The sequence below is a fragment of the Eretmochelys imbricata genome, chromosome 18 (assembly GCF_965152235.1).
Source record: "Eretmochelys imbricata isolate rEreImb1 chromosome 18, rEreImb1.hap1, whole genome shotgun sequence".
Classification (NCBI taxonomy): Eukaryota; Metazoa; Chordata; order Testudines; family Cheloniidae; genus Eretmochelys; species Eretmochelys imbricata.
In genome coordinates, this window is record NC_135589.1 from 9979506 (window position 1) to 10004080 (window position 24575).

General features: G+C 45.6%; 1 protein-coding gene across 2 annotated transcripts in view; it reads right to left on the minus strand.

Annotated features, from left to right (window-relative positions):
• Nucleotides 1-24575, minus strand: part of KAZN (kazrin, periplakin interacting protein) — a 393973-nt gene that overhangs the window by 123223 nt on the left and 246175 nt on the right. For both annotated transcript variants that reach the window (XM_077837231.1, XM_077837232.1), the window contains one exon: nt 18920-19111. In XM_077837231.1, the coding sequence (XP_077693357.1) occupies nt 18920-19111 (192 nt within the window). The remainder of the gene's footprint in view (nt 1-18919; nt 19112-24575) is intronic.

Here is a 24575-nt window from a genome sequence, read left to right on the forward strand (position 1 = left end):
ACAACCTTCATTTTTCATTCACCTGTTGTCAAAGTCTAAATGCCAGACTGTGAGCTCTTTTGGGCAGATGCAACCACAACAGAAAGGATGAATTTTTTAAGTCTCCTTTTCATCCTACTTTGTTTTTCAAACGAACACTGAGGACCCAACTCTGCAAAACACTTATACACGCTTCACACCTGAGCTCCATTAACATCTGTGCTGTGTGAGTAAAGTTGTGCTGCTCCTGTGCTATGCAGGAGGACATGCTAGATGGACACAGAATCCATGAAAAAGTACCTCCCATGTATGACCATTTGCCAGATCGAGCCTTGAAAGCATGAGCTCTTCAGAGCACGGATCACCTCTTTAATTATTTCTCTAAAGCTCTTAGCACTAAAAATTAATTGATTGAGGAGATGACGATGAGGCCACTGAGCTGACAGACTTATGAGCAGAGGACTGTAGAGTGCAACTGCAGGGCACGCGGTGATGCGTTCCTCATGAGGAGCGGTGCTGTGATACGGGCAGATAGATAGCCTGCAGAACACAATAAGAGGGACCCATTGATTTTTTTCACGTTGCTTCAAGGAGTTGCTGAAAGGCCACCTGGCAGGTTGGTCGGGTTCATAAAGGAGGCTCTCTTCTCTTCGCACTTCAGAGGGGAAGAGTTTAGCCCAGCAGCATTCCAGCTGGGGAGCTTTGAAAACTCACAAAGGGAGCAAGGAGACGAGAGAAGGGGAGGAAAGAGCAAAAGAAGAGGGGTGTGACAATGGAAATAAGGGGGCGGAGAAGAAAGGGCAAGAAAAAGGGCAGAGAGGAGAAAAAAACAGAGTAAAAAGGGGGAAGTGAAGGAGGAAATTTGGAGAAGACAAGGAGAGAGGGAAACAAAGCAAGGAACAGGAGTGGGAGAGAGAAAGGGGGCAGGGCAGCAAGGAATGGATGGGGAGGGGACTGTCACTCACATCAGATGGGAGTGAAGATGGCATCAGGCCATGGGAGTGGCTCCACCTGCTACCCAATGCCTTTGCTCTTTGTACGGCCAACAGGACTGAAAACACAGGGGATTCAAGTGGGGGACGCAGAGGAGAAATTAGGATTTTCCCCAGCTCAATCACTCCTGCTTCCTCATCCCCGCTGAGTGCATCAATCATTCCTCAGACACGTGCAGTCATTGCCTTTACCCTGGAGTGCTTGGTCCTATGGCCACCTGGAGAGAATTTTGAGCCCGGACCAAGCCGGCTTTCGCCGAGGCTGGAGCATGTGTGACCAAGTACTCGCGCTGACCACATTTGTTGAAAATGGCTTCTAGAGAAACTTGAAAACAGGCGCTGTTTTCATTGATCTAACAGCGGCATATGATAGGGTATGGCACACTGGCCTGCTTGTGAAGATATCACGAGTCCTGCTACCTTGTGTCTCAGGCGTCGTTGAACTGTTCCTCCATGAAAGGCAGTTCAGAGTCCATATGAGGGAGAAGAGGAGTGCTTGGAGGTGACAGAGCAATGGGTTGCCCCAGGGCTCTGTGCTTTCTCCAACCCGGCCGTGGAAGTTGAGCAATCAAACCACCCTTTGATGGAACCTGGGACCTCTGGATCCTAAAGCCTGAACTTCCATTAGCTGAGCTAAAGGAGCCAGGTCTGTCAGACAAGGTGATAGCAGGCTCATTGACCTCTATATGGGGCCTGATCACAACATTCGGAGGTGTGGATTACGTAGACCAGGCAAAGTGTCGTTTTAACACATGTGGGCTGAGGGTGTACTTCAATCAGCTAACACATGTTAAAATGACAACTTGCTTTGTCTACACTAGTATTTTGACATGGGACAGGTAACATATGTTTAAAATACACCCCCCGCCCCACTGTGCACATGGCCTTTAATCTTTCCATTTCAATTAACTCTCTCCACATCAATTCAAACAGATTCAACCAATACCTTTCACCCCTGCACATATACTTCAAACAGAAAAAACACCAACAACAAATGGCAGCGACGGACAAGGAAAATTAACCGCATAATTGTACTATTTAACTCAGTGAAGTGTTTAGGGATATTGAGATACACAAAATAATTATGTCTCTCAGTAAACGTGACACTAGATGAAAAATTCATAGCAAAGGAAGACAGAATAATTTGTCTATAATTCAGAGTGACTAAATACTACTGTAATGGGAAAATTAGATTAGAAAGATCAAATAGATTGTGTGTGTTGTGTATAAGGAGAGGAAGAGATTAGACATCTATCTATAAAGAGAGAGAGAGAGAGAGAGAAAGACTAGATGGAGAATACCTCACTCAAAGAACCTATTATTAAACTAAGGACAGGCAATAGAGAAGGATTCATTATTGAGACCTCTGCCTATGTGAAATAATGTAGGAACAAAGAGGACAAATCCCAGGAATTCCTTTGTGTTCTAGGCATCAGAACAAGATCTAAGAAATAACCATTGCAACTTGGTTTTAGAGGAGAAAGGTAAGAAAATACAGGCAGGAAGGAAGGCAGAGATTGTGCAGCACAGACAGGTGGAGGGATGGCCTTGTGGTTAAGGCACTGGACTGGGACACCAGAGATTTGCACTGAATTTCCAGTTTTGCCACCTATTCTCTGTGTGATTCTGGGAAAGTCACTTAATCTCTGTAGGCCTCAGTTCCTCATCTGTAAAATGGAGATAATTTTTCCTGTCTACTTACACTGTACAAAGTAATTACAATTTGTCTGTCTACTTCCACTGTAATATTTTCAGGGCAGGGGCCTTCTCTTACCTTGTTTGTACAGTGCCTAGCACAATGGGGTCTCAATCATCTTGGTGCTACTAGAATACAAATAGTTAATAGTAATAATTATCTTTATTACTCGTGATAATAGATTAATCAAAGTAACCCAGCTCGCTTTCCCCAGCTCAGGCTGGGTAGGTAGGGCTGGCACAGGAAACACATTTTTGTAATGTAAGCTGAAGCCAAGGTGATAGGAAAGACAAAGAAACATGAAACTCCCTGGGTCATTTTTCACAGCAGAACTGCCCCTTGAAGTTTGTAAGGGGTGCCCTGGGCTTTCCTTTAGCTTGATCCTAGCTTCAAAATATTCTCCAATTCTCTGGACTACTAAGGGCCCGATCCAGTGAGCACTGAAGTCCATGGGAGTCTTTCCAATGGTTCTTGAGTCAGGCTCTAATTCTCTAATGCCGGGAAAGGCATCTCCTCACAAGGCCACAGCGCTCAGACCTCAGCAACATGCTGTGAAAGAAGAACGCGGAGACCAGCCTGTCACATTAACATTCACTTAATTTCTGCTGTATCTACGTCCCAGCCATGAAATTCGAATCGTCACCACGACTGACCCCTAACATTCATCAACCCCATGCAGTGTTTACACACACAACAGTCATCCTGTCTCTATACTTTGCTATAGACTCAGTTTTCAGGCTTAGTCTTTAACGGTGACTTCATAATAAAGTTGTATGTTGGAGCAGAACTGTTTCTCGTGAAGGATCCGGAAGCGCTTTACAGATGGTTTGACCAGGAACTGTGGAACAGAGTCGCCTCTGGGACTGAGTGCAGCAGTTGTTTCAGAGAATAATGTAACACTGTGCACAATGAGTTAGGACAGCTAGTCAGAGCGCCAGATCTCAGGGAAAATTTCCATAGGTGGATCGGAACTGCCCTAGCTGGAATTTAACCAGTAATACATTGCTAAAAGTGCTGTAGGATCTTTACTGAACACAGTCGTTTCACATCTCTTCTGAGAAGCAGACCTTCAGAAGCATAGGCCATACTTCTGGCAACCCTCCGGGGCGGTGGTCCAGTACTCCTCAAAGACAATTTAGTCTGTAATCTCTTTGGGGCAATTTGTCACATATATTGACATTATAGGTGCCAAACTGTCCCTTTGTTCTGGGTCTATAAGGAGCCTAGAGCAACGGGGCCCTGCTCCACAACCAGGGCCCCAAGGTGCTACCGTAGTACAAGTGATCATTATAATCAGGGACTTGCCTCCACTGTCCAATGCCATTATGTTTTTACACGTTAACGGAGACGTTAAATATATGTTCGCACACAGGATCCTCAGGGTAACCATGACCCCAGTCACCATCTACACTGAGCAGTATCATGTCTATTATCATGTTATAATAGGTCGTCATTTCCCAGTGTAAACTAATCCTTAGAGGGGAAAGTGAAACCTACCGAATCATTAACCGCATCCACCAGGCCAGACTGCTTTGCTAGGAACAGCAGAACAGCCCACCTCCAAAAGTGGTCTGACTGAGGTCTGTGTAAACAATGTGTTATCCCACTGAGTAGGCATTGCAAAATCCCAACAAACAGGCAGCCGACTTTATAAAATCTAACAAACATCTGCTCCCGATTCAATTTATCCCAAGAATATTGATGCTTCCAACACCAGATAAATCGAGAGTGCAGGAATGTAATACGGAATACTCTATCATTATACTAAGTTTGCAGCAGCTTTCTATTTAATTAGAATTCCCTTTAGAAGATCTTCTTTAGTGCAAAAAAAACCAGCAGGCAGCAATTCACTCACTAAACAGATTCCTTTACTGCAAAAGAAAAGAGTCTCTGGGAAAAAAAAATCAAATCAAAGTCAGCATTCATTGAAAATATTGCTGTAGGGATTCGAATATAATTTGTGTTACATATCAAACACTTTCAGTGACTGGATGAGCAAATCACCTTAGTCTTTTGTTTGGATTAATAAGTTAGGTCTTTGAAAAGCGGATTGGGTTTTTGTACAGAGTCCTGTGCTTCTAATAGGGAGGTAAAAGAAAATCTGGACAATCTCTAGAGATAGCTTCCGCTCTACACAGCAGGCTGGGAAGTCTGTGTATCCATTTCCACAATTAAATATATGTTGTTGTGGCCAGCCTGGCGCTCAAATAGGATTAAGCGACCACACAAGAGGCGGCGATGGAAGGAGAGAAATAAATAAATAAAATAATCAGAGCTTCAGGGCCTGAGCCTATCTTAAAACAGAGCCATAAGTGCTTTGCTGAATGAAGATGGACGGAAACAGGCACTTAAGTATTCTGAATAAGTGCCTTAGTCTGTTCCTTTTTACCGAGCCAGGTTTGTTCCCTATGCTACAGTCTCCAATACCGAGTCCTGTAGAGTTTGAAACCTCCCAAGAAACAAGGCTTCTGTCACTTCCCAAGGGGGACGGCTGTACAATCTAACACAGCTCATTCATCCAGGTCTTCATCTCAAGCTCCTACAATTCTGCAAAACACCTGGGTACAGCCAATTCCCATAATGCAGCCTCTTAATAATACAACTGCCCACGTCTGCTCTTGCTGGCTATTTATTTGTTAGACAAACAACCTGACTCTAGAAGGGGTCTGAAGTAAAGTCTGTTTCAAATGCAGTCCCTAAGAGTCATGATAGTCTTGAAAATGCGGTTAGCACAATCCAGGGTCACAGAATCAGAAAGCTAATGCAGACAGGGGTTAATGGGCTGCAGCTCAAAAGGGTGTTACTTGGACAGCATGTGAGCAAAAATAGAGATGGTGTGTGATGGGATTAGCACCCAAGGAAGGAACAATGGGATAAAGACTACACATTTGTGTTCTATTAGGAATCAAGAAAACCACTTGGGTCATTCATACAAACACCCAGCCCTGCCTGGATTCAACCTTTATTCTGCTAAATAAATAGAATGTTTATCCAATTTATTTATATGAAAACAAAGGAAAGTCAGAACTCTGTTCCTTTCCCCCACAGAAGGGTTTTAGTGAGGTAAAGGGACACTGCGTTCATCTTATCACCTTGTTCATGTTGCATTAAGCACTGACAAAAGCGTGAGAAATGTATTTCAAGTACATAAAGAGGGACGATTATCTGTATTTTGCATTCAGACTATTACAAAGCAAACCCCTTCAGGAGATCTCTGGAATTTAAGAACAAGAAAAGTGTTGTCTCAGCATTTTGTGAGATTGCAGTTTTAATATTTAAATATTTCAGGAGAAGTAACATCACAGTACATGAATTTTCTATCTCCAGATGAGAATTAACATCTGTCACTAATCACTTGGCCAGCATCAAGCTGGTGTCAGTGAAGCAAAGTTATGCAAAAGTGAGGCTGTTAAAATTACTGAAGCCTAGTAAAACAAACACTCCAGGCAAAGCTATTCCAGATCTCAATGCTTCCCTCCGCTTTAAGCACCAAGTATTCCATATCCATTCTAAGTTTCTACATTGCACTTGCAGGTTTAAAACCAACAGCAAGAATAGGCTTCTATAATTTTTCCACTAACAACCATAAGTGTCACTTTACATGATCTGTACACTGCTGTAAGAGCACCTTGGCATTTATTGTGTACAGGACCTAGAAGAATACAGGTTTTTACACAGAGGTATTGCAGAGATAGGGTAGGCTAGTGGATAGGGCACTGGACTGAGAGTCAGGAAAGCTGAGTTTTATTCCTGGCTCTGCTAATGACCTGGAGTGGGTTCCCTAGGGAGGTGGTGGAATTTCCATCCTTAGAGGTTTTTAAGGCCTGGCTTGACAAAGCCCTGGCTGGGATGATTTAGTTGGGGTTGGTCCTGCTTTGCGCAGTGGGTTGGGCTAGATGACCTCCTGAGGTCTTCCAACCCTAATCTTCTATGATTCTATGATGTTCTGTGACCTTGGGCAAGTCACTTCACTTTTTGTGCCCATTTCTTCTCTCACTCTTTGCCTTGTCAATTTAGACTGGAAGCTTTTACAGGCAGGGGCTCTCTCTTACTATGTATTCTCATAGGGCCCAGCACTTCTGTCATAGAAATAATAAATTTTCAATTGCATTAAAGATACAGATTTATTTCTTATTCCTCATTGTGTGTAACAGCTTTTTAGAAGGTGGACAATAAAAAGTCTTTCCCTGCTAACACTCTCCCAGCAATCACACACACACTTACTTTATGATGTTTCAGATTAAGTAAAAGCCAATTTGGTTGCCTGTGTTTACTTCCCTGTCTGTGTATCAGGGTGTCTGATTTCTCTGCTGGCACACAAGTGTACCACCTGCCCCAGATCAGCAGGAGGAGATCACACATTGCTTTTCAGCATGACACACCAAAATTCTGGATATATAATTTTTTTTTTTTAAAGAAAAAATTAGGAACTGCCACGACTGCCAGAATCATTGATTCACTCAGTGTAGTATCCTACCTCCTACACTGACAAATTTCAGCAGACAAACCCCTGTCAGCAGGCGCCTTTCTCAGCCTGCTCTACAAACACAGCCAGAGAGTATGCAAAGTGCAAACACCCTCTTCTCCAAGCGTTCAACACAAACCCTCTTCCCAGGCTTAGCAGCACCTTAATTTCCTTCTCGGGACTGCTCAGCCCACACCCTGGATCTTCTCTCTTCTAAACAGCTCCTCCTGCTGTGAGGGTGTCCAGTTTTCAACCAGAAAGTTCGGTTAAAAAGGAAACCTGATAGCGTCCAAGCCGATCTACTGACTGGACACCCGAAGTCCAGTTACTGAGGGAGGGGGAGGTGCCATGTCATCACCTGCACCAGCCTCTACTCAGCTGGGGCCGCCTCCTACCTGTGTCGGGCAGCTGCAGCTCCCAGCCCTGGCTCCACAGGCAAGTCCCTCCTGACCTTGCCATCCTACCCACTGCCCTGATATCAAGGTGGGATAACCAGTTACATCTGCCTGGAGAAATGAGAAGGACCCATGCAACTCTCTCCCAGCAGGATCAAGAGCTGGTAACTGAGCGGGAGGTTTCAGGAAACGATGGCCAGTATATTAACCCACATAGCCTCGTGACCCATCAGCTTACACGCTAAGTATCACATTGAATTGCTTTTGTCATTATTTTCCTAGCTAGTGTACATACCAGTACGCTGTTATTCACACATCTAATCACTCCCTCCTTTTTATTTGCAAATTTCTAACATATAATGGTTACTTACCAAACTACTGTTTTCACTGACCTATTTGCCTCAACAGTAACTATTTCAAAGCGGCTTTCTACCAAGCCTGCATGACTTGGGCTGCAATGGATTATTTCCATAAAAAGTTGATGCAGCCTTTTGCTCACGGCAGGATTCCAGAGTCTATTTGTAAAATAAATCAGACTCTAAAATAATTAAAAACAAGGGGGGGGGGGGGGAGATTGCACACGCCTCACAAAGTTGCTGCAATCTGGAGCTGCTCAGAATGACAGTAGCAAGTTTGCACTATGGCCCCATCCCCTCCACTATACCCCTTATGCTCGGTCGGGGGGGACGGGACGGGACGGGACGGGACGGGACACAGACTATATTAGAGCAACCTAAGGCGTTCCCATGCAGTATCTGTGTGAAGGAATTCTCCCCTAGCTAGTTAGGGTTTTTTTCAGCCCCCTGTATACCACTGCAGGGGCATACAGTGGCCATAGGGAGGTGGGGAACTCTCCCAAGATTTAAAAAATGTATATATAGCTTTTATAAACACTCCATACAAAGCATTAAACATTGAAAAAAATTCCACGTGCTTTTAAAAAACAAATAAGTAGAGGTGGATGAACTATTCCTAATGTTTGGTTTTGTCAATGAAATTTGGACTTTATTTGGGAACTTTTTGTGAATTTTTAATACTTGCTAAATTTGTCATGCTAATAATTTTCCAGTGAAAAACTTTATATGAAAAATGCCAGCTGATTTAGGTTGACCAGATGTCCCGATTTAATAGGGACGGCCCTGATATTTGGGACCTTTCCTTATATAGGCGCCTATCACCGCTCACCCCATTCCGATTTTTCACACTTGCTATCTAATCACCCTAAAGTGATTGGTTGCTGCTGAGAGAGATAGTTTCATCTTTTTCTGTGATTAGTAATTTCTTACCACCACTGTATGGTTGGTCACTTGGTGCCACATGGTATTTCTCTTCCCTTCCAAAACTACAGCCCAGTTCCTGCAATGTGATCTGTGGGAGCAGATCCAGCATAGCAAACTCTCACAATTTTATCATGAGCCTCACAATATTTGGAAAACATGAACCCTAAAGGTTCAAATACCAGAAGGCAAATAAAAAGTCCCCACATTTAAGTTGGACACACTTTTTTCTTTCTGAGAATCTGACTAATGATTTTTGAATGCTTATGGATGGCAATACTGCAGATCTATGCATGTTCTCTGCCTGAATTGGTTTCAAAACATTCCTAAAGTAGTTTTCCTCTAGCATATTTGGCAATTGCAGAATACATGATGGTGTCCTATAAAGGTTTTTATTGGCATTCATTCAGGATCAGCTGCATAACTTCATCACAAGATTAATGTGCCATTCCTAAATTCATGTTGATAAAAATGTTTATTCCACTCCATACTAATATGTATTCTATGGACATATTAATTATATACATTTACACACACACGTAATACACACTCACTAGGGCCCTACCAAATTTGCAGCCATGAAAAACGTGTCACGGACCGTGAAATCTGGTCTCCCCCCATGAAATCCAGTCTGGTGTGCAGATTTCATGTGGGAGACCAGCGTTTCACAAACTGGGGGTCCTGACCCAAAAGGGAGTTGCAGGGAGGGTCACAAGGTAATCGGGGGGGGGGAGGCGGGTGTCACAGCATTGCCACCCTTACTTCTGCGATGCCTTCAGAGCTGAGCGGTCGGAGCGCGGCGGCTGCTGACTGAGGGCCCAGCTCTGCAGGCAGCAGCGCAGAAGTCAGGGTGGCAACACCAGACCGGGCCACCCTTACTCTGTGCTGGTGCTGGCAATGGCTCTGCCTTCAGAGCTGGGCTCCTGGCCAGCAGCCGCTGCTCTCCAGCAGCCCAGCTCTGAAGGCAGGGAGCCACCAGCAGCCACGCAGAAGTTAGGGCAGCAGTACCGCAAATCCCCCTACAATAACCCTGCGATCCCGCCCCCCACAACTCCTTTTCAGGTCAGAGCCCCTACAGTTACAACACTGTGAAGTTTAAGATTTAAATAGCTGAAATCATGACATTCACAATTTTTACAATCCTATGACCATGAAATTGACCAAAATGGACCATGAATTTGGTAGGGGGCCCTAACAATCACACACAATAAACAAAAAGAAAAGGAGTACTTGTGGCACCTTAGAGACTAACGAATTTATTTGAGCATGAGCTTTCGTGAGCTACAGCTCACTTCATCAGATGCATACCGTGGAAACTGCAGCAGACTTTATATATACACAGAGAATATGAAACAATACCTCCTCCCACCCCACTGTCCTGCTGGTAATAGCTTATCTAAAAGCCATTTCCAGCACAAATCCAGGTTTTCTCACCCTCCACCCCCCCACACAAATTCACTCTCCTGCTGGTGATAGCCCATCCAAAGTGACAACTCTTTACACAATGTGCATGATAATGAAGTTAGGCCATTTCCTGCACAAATCCAGGTTCTCTCACTCCCTCACCCCCTGGATTTGTGCAGGAAATGGCCTAACTTCATTATCATGCACATTGTGTAAAGAGTTGTCACTTTGGATGGGCTATCACCAGCAGGAGAGTGAATTTGTGTGGGGGGGTGGAGGGTGAGAAAACCTGGATTTGTGCTGGAAATGGCTTTTAGATAAGCTATTACCAGCAGGACAGTGGGGTGGGAGGAGGTATTGTTTCATATTCTCTGTGTATATATAAAGTCTGCTGCAGTTTCCACGGTATGCATCTGATGAAGTGAGCTGTAGCTCACGAAAGCTCATGCTCAAATAAATTCGTTAGTCTCTAAGGTGCCACAAGTACTCCTTTTCTTTTTGCGAATACAGACTAACACGGCTGTTACTCTGAAACCTGACACAATAAACAGAAACCAACAAGGTAACACAACAAGCAAACCTCAGTCTCTCTCTCTCTCAAGCAAACACTCAATGCAAATAAAACAAGGAATTCTTAAAACAACTATAAAACCCAGACAAGCAGCACAAAACAGGGGGAGGTGCATTCCACAGGGCTGCTATCATGACAGAACAGAAAAAGGACAGGGAGGGAAAGGTTAGTGAAACGAGAGAAATGCTAACATGGCATTAAAAAAAATAATAATCAGCACTGAGGCATGCGGTGAAGCACATTTCCTGGCCCCTATCGATCCCTGGGTTGTGTTCTGTTTACAGTTTCCACCCCCCTAGAGTTTTCAAGACAGATGCGCAAGACTGCAGGGAACATTCACAGATGAGCTGCTCTCCCTTCTCTAAGAGTTTAGTTTTTTTTCTGGCTAGATGAATGCTCTGTCGGCTGCACTGGGATGGAACAAGAGCTGCAGTCAAGGCTACATATCCATGTATTTTCTGGGGATATTGAATCCAGGATATTGAATCTCAGCGAGATCTGGGAAGAGGTGGATTGAGACTAAAATGCGGCTTCCAAAACTTCATCCTCTGATCACCTAGACATCCAGCAGCCCTCTTCCCCCATCCTCCCGTCATAACCATAAGGGTAGCCTAAAATTCCTCCTTATCTGTAAGGGGTTAAGAAGCTCAAATAACCTGGTTGGCACCTGACCAAAGGAACCAATGGGGACAAAAGATGCTTTCAAATCTGGGGAGGGGGGAAAGAGGGTTTATTTTGTGCTCTTTGTTTAGGTGGTGGTTTTATCTTGGGACTGAGAGAGGTCAGACAGAAATCCATCTTCTCCAACCCATCCTAATCCAAGTCTCCAATATTGCAACTAGTATAGGTAAGCCACGCAAGGCAGATTAGTTTATCTTTTGTTTTACGTGATTTTTCCTTGTGTTAAGAGGAAGGTTTATTCCTGTTTTCTGTAACTTCAAGGTTTTGCCCAGAAGGGGATCCTCTGTGTTTTGAATCTGAATACCCTGTAAAGTATTTTCCATCTTGATTTTAGAGAGATGATTTTTACCTTTCTTTTCTTTTTTTTTTTTTTAAATAAAATACTTCTTTTAAGAACCTGACTGATTTTTCCATTGTTCCAAGACCCAGGGGGTTGGGTTTTTGATCATTTCATAACCAATTGGTTAGGATATTATTCTCAAGCCTCCCCAGGAAAGGGGGTGTGTAAGCCTTGGGGGGGATATTTTGGGGGACGACGTCTCCAAACAGTCTCTTCCCTGATTCTTTGTTAAATTGCTTGGTGGTGACAGCGTACCAGGGTTTAACCTAAGCTGGTAGAAATAAGCTTAGGGGGCTTGCAGGCGGGTCCCCACGTCTGTACCCTAGAGTTCAGAGTGGGGAAGGAACCCTGACATCCCCTCTAGACATTCTTCATCCCAATCCCATGCCTCTAAGCATCCTCTCCCATCTCCCCCCTAGATTAAATGCTTTGCAGTCCCACTCCAAGACACTTGCTACCACTGGAGTTCTTTGAACCCTCCTCCACAGATAAACTCAGTTCCAAGTCGTGTGTCCCTTCATGAGCCTGATCCAACGCTGACTGACTTCAGTGGGTGTTGAACCAAGCCCTGAACAACAGGGGGGTTTTTGAGAGAGTGCATTTCAGACAGCTGTATCACTCGGTTTAAAACCAGATTTTAAAATAGTTGGTACTCTCCGTGGATTGGTATAATAAGACCCTGAGAGAAGCTGAATAGCTACAGGCCAGATACTCGGCTGGTATTAACTGGCGTAGCTCCACTGAAATCAATACAGCTATGCTGGATTTATACCAGCTGAGGATCTGTCCCTATTTCTCTTTTCCTTTTGCCAATTTTATCTTCCATTTGACAGTCATTGATTCCCAGGCCATTATGGCTAGCGAGGAGCTGAAAGTCATTAATGTGCTTTTAAAATAACAGCTGCAATTTACATAGCATTTTTCTCCAGCTCAAGCATTGTTGTGTACCAACACTATCAATGCACCTCTGGAGAGCCCTAGGAAATTGCATTTGAGTTAACTGCAGCTATCCGGGGGTGAGGAAGAGTGATGGACAGATGAGGCACATCCTGCTAACTAGGAACTCCAGGGAGATTTTATCGATCTCCCAAGACCTGCACTTATTATAGCGTTACCAGCTTCCGCGATCACAAGTCTCATTATATTTGTTTTTTTCTTAAGGTGCTAGAGCCTGGGGGCATCTGATTAGAGGAGAAACTTGGCTTTCAGTTCAAAATAAAAAATTTCCAGCTCTCATCATTCTGGAGTGAAGCCTGAAAATGTGAACCCTAAAGGTTCAGAAACCAGAAAGCACGAGAAAAGAACACCACACTCACGTTTCTTTAATTCTCCCGATTGTTAACACCAGCCTCACGATAGCTGGAGGGACCCAACTCAGGACTTTTCAGTGCTTGGGATCTGCAACACTGTGATTGCTTTGTACTTTTAAATTTCATCCGCGTCAACCAAGTGCTGGGGCAAAACAAAAAGCCTGCCCCTTGCAAGCACTTTCCCAAACAAGGGTGGTGGTTACTTTCACTGCCATCACCGCAGGCCCACCTCAGTCAGCTCTGGTCACAGCAAAAGTCTCTGCCCTGGCTCCAGGGAAGCCACCAACAGCTTCTGAGGCTCCCTGCTTGATCAAAGCCGCAGCAAGCTCATCCATTTCTAGCTGGCCTAGCCACCTCTAGAGGGGAACAAAGTGCCACTCTGAGCAAGTGGGGGCTACATTTATCTTTAGACCAGCAAATTTGCCAGCGTTTGAAAGACGAGTTCCTTCCCTGACTGGTAGGTTGATTGGAGCCATCAGGATAGGCTGCTGGCTCTGGGTAAGAACTGGTACTTCCTGATTTCATTTACAGTTCATTAATAGAAGGGTCTTGTGCTGTAAAAAATCCACTCTCCATATTCCAGTGATGTCCCAATGAGCATCCACCAGTAACCTAGCTTCGTGTTTCTTTCTCTGTCTTGCTACATTTGTTCTACAGCCGCGGTTCTGGGCTCAGGACCCATTTGCAAATATTGATAGCCTCTTGCAACTCCGTAAATAGCCCAGGGAATGATGGGTCCTGCCCGTTGGGAGGAGCAGGAGGCCCAGAGTGGGGGATGGGTCTTGTCCTAGGAAGGGGGTAGGAGACCCTGGAGGGGATGGTGTTGCAGAACCCACCCCACACTCATCCTGCAGTGGCAGCTCCAGTCCCATGGGGCTGGCTGGACTCAGTTTCCCGCTCCAGGCAGTCTAAACTCTGGGGTTGCAGTGCTGCTCAGGTTTGACCCTGCCCCCACAATGGGGGTCAGCTGGGCTAAATTTGAGTGAGTGGCATTGTGACCAGGCACACGGGATCACAGCATCCCCCACTCAAATCTGGCCTGGCTGGCCCCCCACCATCCTGACAGAGCAGCGGCTGTGCGAAACCCGAGCAGCACTGAGACCCCAGAGGCAGAGCCCTGCATGGATACCCAATTTATATCCACAGATATAAAGCGGATATTCATGGAGCTGCAGGGCGTTAGCAACGAGTGAGACGAGCAGGGCCATGGCCAACGACTGGCTAGGAACCACAGCGGTAAAATCAGCAGCACGTCGAGCCTCGGTGCTGGAGGAGCCAACGCCCAGCCCAGGCAGCTCCTCCGGTGTGGCCGTACTGCCCCCAGCCCTGCCCCATGGGGCAGGCACCAGGCTCACCGGCAGCTGTCCCTGGTCATGCTAGCGTGGTGAGCTGCTTACGGACATAAATTGTGTATCCGCGCCGGGCTCTACCCGGAGGTCATGATGCCCCAGACAGGGCAACTGAGCCCTGCCAGCCCCACGGGAGTAGGGCTACCCCGTGACCCCTTGAAACATTCTGGCCACCCGATTTTAGGTCGTGACCCACAGGTTGAGAAACCTTGTTCTACATAGAGTGCTAACAAGGTTCATGACACACTGCTGATGCAAGGGACTGCATCCATCTGCTCAAAACAGGCCGGTGAAAAACCACAGCAGCAATAAACGGCGGAGCACTGAAGGCGGTGGGTAGTGTTCTGTCCCATACACATCTTTGCAATCTGTCTTTTGCAACCAGTAAGCATCTCCATGCCAGGTATGCAATTCATGGCAATGCTTAGCCAGCATCCTTAGGGCTATGTGCTGTACCTGCTTCGGGATCAGATGCAGTTTCTTGAGGCAGAATAAATAACTGATCTTGTCCATACGTCACTAGCCCTTATGTGCTTATTGTTTCTCTGAGTTTAGAGTTAGAGGCAAAATGAAAGGTGGATACAGTGGTTACTATTATAATGCTGACTTTCACCACAGGCAACATTACTGCACTAATATAAAGGACAGCCATACCAGGAACCATGTTATAACATAACAGCAAATAGGTAACCTTCCTCCTCTTCGCCTCCCCCAAGATGAGACAAAATTAGTAACATCAATAATGTCAATTGCTTGCAAGTTGCAGATCACAGGATCTGAATACCCCTGATCCTAGAAATCAAGTCCATCCAGGCAGACTCTCCATGGAACCCTCTTGACTGCACTGGCATGCTGTCTGAGGGTAAGAGTCCAGCCATGAAGATATGATTGCAGGATATATGTTCTCTGACTCGTAAATTGCTGGAATTAAGTTTTGCTCATTTTGAGCTCAAGTTTATTAAAGCTCCTGCTTACTCCAGGGTGTGATCTACACAGTGGAGCAGAGGCCTGGGAGATAACAGTTGTGGGGTCTATTCTGAGCTGATCCATTGAGGGACCTTGGAGAAGTTACCACTTGCCTTTGAAAAATTCACCCTCCCGAGGACCATAGCTAGGCTGACCGAGTCCCTCGTGTAGATATGGCTCGGTTGAAATTCCTCCTTCGACATAGCTACTGCCACTCAGAGAGGTGGATTAGCTAACTCGATGCAAACAGCCATTTGTCGATGCAGAAAGCATCTACATTATGGCCCGTAGCACCGACACGCCCTCAGTTTCCCCCTCAACACGGATAACTCTTCCCAACCTCACAGGGGTATTGTGAGGTTTAATTCATGCTTGCAAGTGTGTCTCAAACAAGAAGACACTACGCAAGAATAAAAAAAATATTCATAGCCAAAGGGGGGGTAACTGTGCTGTTAGGGATTATTTGAGCATCTTTCGGAGTCTGAAAGTTGGGATTCATCCATCCCTGGTGTGACTCGTCTCTTGCTCTTTTCCTACAGGCCTAATACGGTGGCGTTAGCAGATGTTGCCTGACAGCTGCTGCTTGCTTGGTTTTCCCCTAAACAACCAACAACAGCCACAGATTGTAGTTTTTCATACTTGGGGCCCATAAATTCCTTTTATGCCAGTTGCATTCAGATTACACCTGCCTGCAATTTATCCCCTACGTTTTGTAGCTGGGTAGAAAGCACTTTCGGCAACAGCATTCAGCTTTCGTGTCCCTAGCTGCACCTCTGGCACTCAGAGGGAGTTGGTTTGCTTCCCCGGCTGGGATAAGGCCAGCCGCTGTGCACTTGACCTTGAAATCTCCAAGACAAGATAGGGGATGTCTGCACTTCGGGCTGGGAAGTGATTCTCAGCTTGAGGAGACATACCCACGCTGGCTTGCTAAAAATAGAGAGTAACCAAGGCAGTGCAAGTGGCAGGAGGGGCGAGCTGCCAGAATACAGACCTAGCACCTTGGATGGGTACCAACTCAGGTGGCTTGCTCTGGCTGCCATTTGCACCGCTGTGGTTACATTTTATTTTCTGGGCACTAGCTCGATCAGATCTTGGACTCTCACCCCCTTGACCTTGGAATCACACCCCACGCCAAGTGTCGACAGACCCTTAGTCACCTCAAGAGTTTTTAATTCTTCCTCTTCAACGTCTGTCATTTTTCCCCCGCTTACCTTCCTGTATGACACTCAGTCCCTCTGCTTTGGGGACACGTCTGCCAGAGATCCAACTCAAACTAAAGGGAGCAACTTGTATTTTCCCTGAGCTGGTTTTCACACCACGAATTAGAGTGGCTAAAACATCCTAGGAGATCTTCTTGCCGGTCCCTCTGCTGCTTTAGACTGCCACTTTGTGCCCATCATTTAAATCATCACCACTCTTCTTAAGGGACCAAGCAGCACCACGACACAATAAATCCTTGGTAGGGACAGTGATCCCCATACTGCATGCCTTGAGCCTCACAAGTTCTGTTGTTTCAACCAATAATATTTTCTTACAAAGTGGTCTAATTTTAAAGGGGAATTTCAGAGCCGAGTATTTACGTCCCTGTGTGTAGTAGGATCAAATCTAGAAACGACAGATTTTTCCCCCCCCACCTGGTGCTTCTTAACATCACAGCCTATGCAAGATCAGAAATGACACTGCACCCCCTTTAACAGTGCAGCTCAATGTATTGAAAATTCAAATGCAAAATCTTTTATTTCAACCTTACCTAAGGGCTTAGAGCAGCCACAGAAGAGGATTTAGGCCAGGTCTGCACTCAAAGTTAAGTCAACCAGCTATGTTGCTCAGGGGTGTGAGAGACCCACACCTTTGAGTGACACAATTAAGTTGATCTAACACCCGTGTAGGCAGCGCTAGGCCTACGGAAGAATTCTTTTGCCAACTAGCTGCCACCTCTCGGGGAGGTGGATTAACTACAGTGACAGGAGACTGGAGTGAGTGGCTACAGTGAAGCAGGTACAGTCCTGCAGCAGTGTTTCAAGCGTACACTAGCCCTGAGCCCTAGTTCACAAGCTGAGTAAACTGGAGTGGTAGTTTATCAATGTTTTCATTTGGAGATATAGGCTCATTCTCTCTAATACTCAGACAAGCCATGCAAGTCACCAGGAGACAAAGGCAAAGCCATGAGCAAGTTCACTGCCACCTTCAAGAGGAAACTTGAAGGGATTTATAATATAATTTTCCAGGTTAAACTATCTCACAAGTGTTGTGAGCTGGAAAGCAGTAGCTATTGTGGCTAGCTCGATCCCATTATTACCTCACACAGGAGGCAAAGAGCAGCTCTGCAAAGAGACCACGCTGATCTTCTGGACAAGAGAAGGAACGACAACATGTCCTCGGTTGTATTCGTATGCAGGTTGGTCATGGCCATTCCTGGTCATTCTGCCATTGGCAGCACATTGTCCAACTTACAGGGTGACCGTGCTCACAGACAGTATTGTAATTTTTTTTTAAAAAAAATCACCAAAATCTACAGTGGTTAGAGACACAAATAAAGGTACAACGTCCTGAACAACCTGTCAAGAGGAGGAATCGTAGCCAGCTCTATTAAGAAAACCTCAGTTCTGCTAGGATGGGTCACCAGCCACCCAAGTCAGTCTCACACACACGCACGTACACACTCGCCAGTTTCCATCTCAAAAGAGACAAAGCAAGGCAAAAGTCTGGAAGAAAAAAACAACTAAGGAAATAAGAAAGCAGAATGATTTATTTCAACCCAGGGAAACAGAAAACTAAGCCTGAGGGATTCAGCTAAGCTGGATTCAGCCCCTCCCCTTCCAGTGCCCCCCCGCCCCTTTGCACCCATCACTTCACCAAGCCCTGGTTGAAACTCAAGGCATCAGTGCATAATTTGTTAAGTCTTTGCAGCTTTCCTGACATTCACTGGCATTCATGGCTACGCCCATCATGTAATGCTGAAACAGGGCATTGGGGGTGGGATGCAGACAGGCGCACACACGGATAAATGTCATTGGGACACCATCCATTTCAAGGAGAAAGCTCTCTGCTGGAGAGGCTGCAGAAGGCTCAGTGAATGTTCACTATATAGCAGAGAAATTCAGGCCTGTCTATCGGGCTAAGTCTGGAAGCATGGGACAGAATTTTGGTGGGAGTGAAATCATTTCACCTGGGCCCTTATAAACAACTTCCCTTTCACCCTAAACTAGAAGGCCCTTAAGAAGCAGCCCGGTTGCTTCTGACCCCAGCAGATAAAGGCAGGAGGCTCTGGGGTGACTATAAACCCTGTGATCAGAATGAAAAGGGCAACTTTTTGTTCCTCTTTGGTAAATATTGTGGACGATTCTCAGGATGTGAGACAGACAGAGGGAGGGAGAAAGAGAAGGGAGGAGAGAGACAGTGTGTAAAGCACAGATCCTGTGACAGAGCCACGCGCAGACAACAGGACACAGAAAGACCTGGGCACAAAGACAAAGGGAAAGTTTAACGCTTACCCTGTAGGGCTTCTTTGGCTCGCGCTAGCTCTTGCTCTTTCTGGGCCAGTTGGAGTTTGAGCTCAGTGGCGGAGAGAACCTCTGTCGACTTGCCGCCATGTGTCTCCTCCAGATCTTTTGTTAGCATTTCCTTCATTTGTCGGAGCAGGTGAACCTCCTCTTGAAGCTGGGTCACTTCTTCTCGTAACAGCACTGGAGGAAGAGAGAACACAATTTGAGGAAGTGACTAGCTGCTCTCTTCGGCTCTGGCAGGTTTTCAGTCGCTCGGGCAGTTTGACAACCGAAACCTGGCTGGTGAAAAGAACCCAGCACTGGCGTTGTGCATGCAACTCTCAAGCCCCCACAATGCCACTGAGTGGGACCACAGCACCCCCAGGTTAACCTGTTCGTCCTGCTTAGATACATGGTGCCAGAGGCACAGGTGAAGTGCAGTGGCAGTGAAGTCAATTGTATTCTCCATAGAAATGCTTCACTGTAATTTGATAAGGGAGATTGCAATCTGCACACTGCAAAGCACTGAAGATATTTTGGACGGTCACCCAGGGGCTACTCCATAGGTTTAAAAAGATGAATGTGGTGGAGCAAATGCACCCTTGACGCCAGAATTTTTCAGAGGAGGGATGGAACCAGTAGAAGGGAGCTCAGAGAGCTCCCGCCAGTAACTTGTTTCTATTCTGTTCCTTTGCCAGTTCTTATAGCCATGATCAGAGAGGAAATTTCAGCCCTTGGAGAAGCACTAGCAAAGATTTTCAAGGCTGATGGGTGATTTGGGGCGTCTTTATTTTTGGATGCCAGACTTAAAGCAGCTTGAAAAAAGGGTCGGATTTTCAGAAAGGGCTGAGGACCTACCTTCTGGAAATCAGGGTGCTTTAAGATTTCTCAGACTGGTTACCCCAAAATCATCCATCATTTAAAAAAATCTTGACCATTACCTCTAAATTCTGCTAATTTAAGGCCCCTGCTGTTCCTTAATGATTTTTGCTATAGCCACAATATCTAGAGAAAGCAATTGCTCAGCCGGTTCTCAGTAGATGTTGCCTTCAACTCTTGATCTACTCCACTGAGTTTCACTGTATCTAAGTTCACTGCGAGCAGGTTCTGCTTACATTCACCCATGTGCTCAAACTCTGCCCAAGAAATCTTAGCAAAGGTGTTTTGAGAGATCTTGGGGCGGGGGGGTATCTCCTTTCATTTATGGGAAAAACCAAAGTTTTAAAGCTTTCAATCCTTGTTGTCTGTATCTAATTCTTCTATATTAATTACTAACCATCACTAGCCCCTTAAAGTACTATCCCTACAAGTATGGAAGCAGAGGGCAAGGATCCTGAAACGTTAACAAAGCAAGTTCAGAAATAGTCCTTGCGAGTTAAACTCCATTAATTTTTTTTTTTGCATAGTTCATGTGTGTACAGGAAAGGAGGTTCTGATTGGCTCTAGAAAAACAGCTGCTTCTATTGAGAACCATTTCGTGGCCAACTAAAACCCAACCAAATGCTATCCAGAAGCATCTCTAAGAGTCAAGGCAACAGAGATGAAGTATCCTCCATAGGCCATTTACAAAATATGCATCTTTAAAGAGACTCATGAGAAGCCATTATGACAAACTGCTGTAAAATGATGCATTTTGGGCTGTGACGGATGCCAAATACAGCTTGCCGGAGCGTTGTACTGCATCCATTGTCATAAATATTGCAAGTGTGTATGCAGGTGGGGGAGGAGAGAGAGCGAGCCTCATACATCGAAAGGTTAACGTGATACACGGGAGCAGATCTGTTCCTCAGCTGAATAATGGAATCCCAGACAATACTGTAGGGGGCTAGTTTCTGAACCATTATCACAGCAATACGGAGAGAGAACAGCGAAGATGCTTACTGCTGTTTAAAAGGGGTATGTAATACAAGACGAGACTCGCATCACTGCTGGTTACAGATGAAATATTCAGAGACACCGCACTCAGAAATGCATTATGCTCTACTGTTCTTAGGACCTACTTGCCCTCACTTTCCATTATCCTTACACCCACTGGGTTCGCCCCACCTAAGTCTTTGAAAATATTTTTTTTTTTTAAGCAATATATATATGGAGTAAATAACCCCTCCAAACAAGCAGTCGTACTTTCAACAGGGCATGTTTTCAAACTCCAGTTTGACCCAGGGTCACTCCTAGAACAGCAGCACGAACATAAAACAGGAATCAATGAGCATATTCAAGAGCACAGCCGAAAAATCTTCCAGCGCCGACTCCACCAATAACAATGTTGCCATGAAGACCAGTGGAGCCAGAAGTTAAAACTCTACAGTCCCCTGTATTTAGGTGCCGTGCGGTGCCTGCCAAACCGGCATTTTTAGACCAGCCAGCTTTCTGCCACCATTGGACTGCCGGAGTGGAGTCCCCGATTAAAAAGGGCACTGAAGTGCTGTATCTACCCCTCACCACAGCACCGCTGTGGAAACAAGACATGAAGGGAAGATAAGAGCCGAACAAGGACAGTTGGGAGGGGGGAAAAAGGAGGGTGGGTTTTCTTTAAAAAAATGTACATGGTGGGGAACGGGAAGGACATTTTGTTTGCGGCTTCAAAGCGGTCACCTCTGGTCACCCAGGGAGAGATTATACCTGCGTCGCCTGCTTCTTTTGAAAATCCATTGACCTGCCAAATCTCCCTCCTCCGCTGACAGCCGGCTCTGGCAAGGGTAGACTAACTCCGGGCTCTTGCCGAGACCTTCGTCTGTGCAAATCTTAGGCCAAATTCTCTGCGGCCGGAAACTGTGCGTGGCCTCCACAGAGCTGCACCGAAGTGCACCACCAGCTTTCAGCGAAACAGGCAGCTGGTGCAGAACCACGCTGCACCGCGGGGAGTGCCGGCGGCCCCAGGCCTCCCAGAGCTCCGGCTGAATCTTTGAGGGTGTGCTCCTTTTGCATCCAGTTAGGTGCACCTACAGCACTTCTCTTTCTCCCTAATCCACTTGAGGTGGCCAAAGCACAGGGTAGGGGAAAGGGGGAGGGAGTGCGAGGACTGAAGATGTGGCTGGCCCCTGGACAGGGAGTACAGAGGGGGAAAAAGGCGGCTTCTCTCCCCTCCCTGCCTGCCCCTCCTGTTCAAGGACCAGACCATCTGGCCAACAGCGTTAAAAGGATAACCCTGTGATATCAGCCTGTCATGAGGTACCAACACTGTGCCATTGCTCAGCCCACCTGGTCTCTAGAAAGCAGCTTTCCAGGGAGCAGACCCGCCCCGTGTTTCCAAAGGGCTGTCTGATCCCGCTCGGAGCCTCCAGCTCCTTATCTAGTCCTCTTGCTGGCCTTGAGAGGGCAAGACAGAGAGAGGCACACGCTGCTCTGATCACCAACCCAGAACCTGGATTCCTTTGGCTCTCGTAGGACAATCAAAACCCCTCCAAAAGCAGACATTTGTCCCAAGTTTAAACTGCTGGACTTTGCTCTTCAGACCCAACTTTAGTCATGACAACAGAAAACCCCTGTCTAAACCAGCGTTTGACTACATTTATACTGCGCATTCGCTCCCCAGAGTAAATAATGGGCCCTGATAAATGGTGCCTCTGTGGGCAGCACAGAAGCAATTTGGTTTCCTTAGGCCGAGCGAGAGGAGTGTTGCTAGTTCATATGGTTTTGAAGAGTTGATTCCAAACCATAAATATCCACGTGTTACATATAGGAATAAAACGTGCAAGAAATATTTCAAGGGATTTTATTCAGACCAGAGACCCTGGCCTTCTTACTGATCCACATCTTTAAAGAGGAAGCAGCCCCAACGTAATACTAATTGTACTTATCGACCTGCACATCTGTGGACATCCGCTTTATATCCACAAACATGGCCTGTGGATTGGATGCGGAACGCAGGGCTCTACTGATGGGCTAAATAAAGCAGAGAGGAGTCTTACAGAGAGTCAGTGTCCGAGTGGGATGGTAGAACCCAGGGGTCCTGTCTCTTTGTCCCCCACTGAACTACAATGTCACTATACAATGTGGAACAAGGAACCATACATGTCAATCTATCCAGCTTGAGCCAGCCTCACTGACAAACTACACACTCTAGTATCTGCATGGGGCAGGTGTGTCCCAGGATGATCCACTCCCAGGGGAGTGCACTGATGACACATGGAGCCTGCAAGAACTGCCCACTTTCACTTCTGGTCCTCCAGACAGAGCAGAGTTTGCACGTGCCCTTGTCCCGCTGTGACAGATCAGGCAGTCTATCCAGGCAGACTTTCTGCCCAGCTCTTGCACCTGAGTTTCTGCCGACTTAACCCAGAAGCAAGCCTGACTCGCTACACATATTGAGGAATTAAACAGAATGTCACTTCAGAAGGAAGCATTTTGCTCCCCACAACAAAACCAAGCCAAGAGGCATGTACGTAACACATGGTTTAGTCTCATCATACGATAACACTTTCTATTCCACTAGTATATCAGAAGCATGTTAAACATCAGCCATTAAAGGTAGACATTTTAAAATCAGCAGGGCCTGAACACTTGCATATAAAAGAATTTTCAGAGAGCTGGCCAAGGAACTCATTGGACAGTTAATGCTGATTTTCCATAAGTCTTGGAACAATGGGGAAGTTCCAAAAGACTTTAAATATTGGCACATTAGTTTTCTTTCAAAGGATAAATGGGATGACTCGGCTAATTATAGGCCTGTCAGCATGACATCGATCCCAGGCAAGATAACGGAGTGGCTGATACAGGACTCGTTTAATAAAGAATTAAAGGAGGGCAATATAAATTAATACAAATCAGCATGGTTTATGGAAAGTAGATCCTGTCAAGCTAACTTGATATTTTTTCTATGAGATTACAAGTTTGGCTGATAAAAGTGCTAGCGTTGATATATTATACTAAGACTTCTGTAAGGCATTTGACTTGATACCACACAACATTTTGATTAAAAAACAGATATAAACTTAGCATGGCACACATTAAATGTATTAAAAACCTGGCTGATTGGTCTCAAAATGTACAGCAGAACCTCAGAGATACGAACACCAGACCTACAAATTGACCAGTCAACCACACCCCTCACTGGGAACTGGAAGTATGCAATCAGGCAGCAGCAGAGGCAAAAAAAACCAACAAAACCGCCTGGAAATACAGTACAGTGCTATGTTAAACGTAAACTACAAAATATAAATAAAGAAAGGGAAAGCAGCATCTTTCTTCTGCATAGTAAAGTTTCAAAGCTGTATTAAGTCAATGTTCAGATGTAAACTTTTGAAAGAACCACCATCACGTTTTGTTCAGCGTTACGAACAACCTCCATTCCCGAGGTGTTCGCAACTGTGGGTCTACTGTAACAGTAAACAGGGAATCTTTATCAAGAGGGTGTGTTTTAGTGGGGCCCACATGGCTCTTTTCTAGGCCCTACACTATTTCTATCAATGACCTCGAAGAAAACAAAATCGTCCCTGATAAACTTTGTAGGTGCACAAAAATTGGGGGAGTGGTAAATAAATGGAGAGGATAGGTCACTCAGTGATTGGGATCGCTTGGTCAACTGGGCACAAGCAAACAATGTGCGTTTTAATACGGCAAAATATAAATACAGGTTTCAGAGTAACAGCTGTGTTAGTCTGTATTCGCAAAAAGAAAAGGAGGACTTAAGTCCTCCTTTTCTTTTTGCGAAATAAATGTGTAC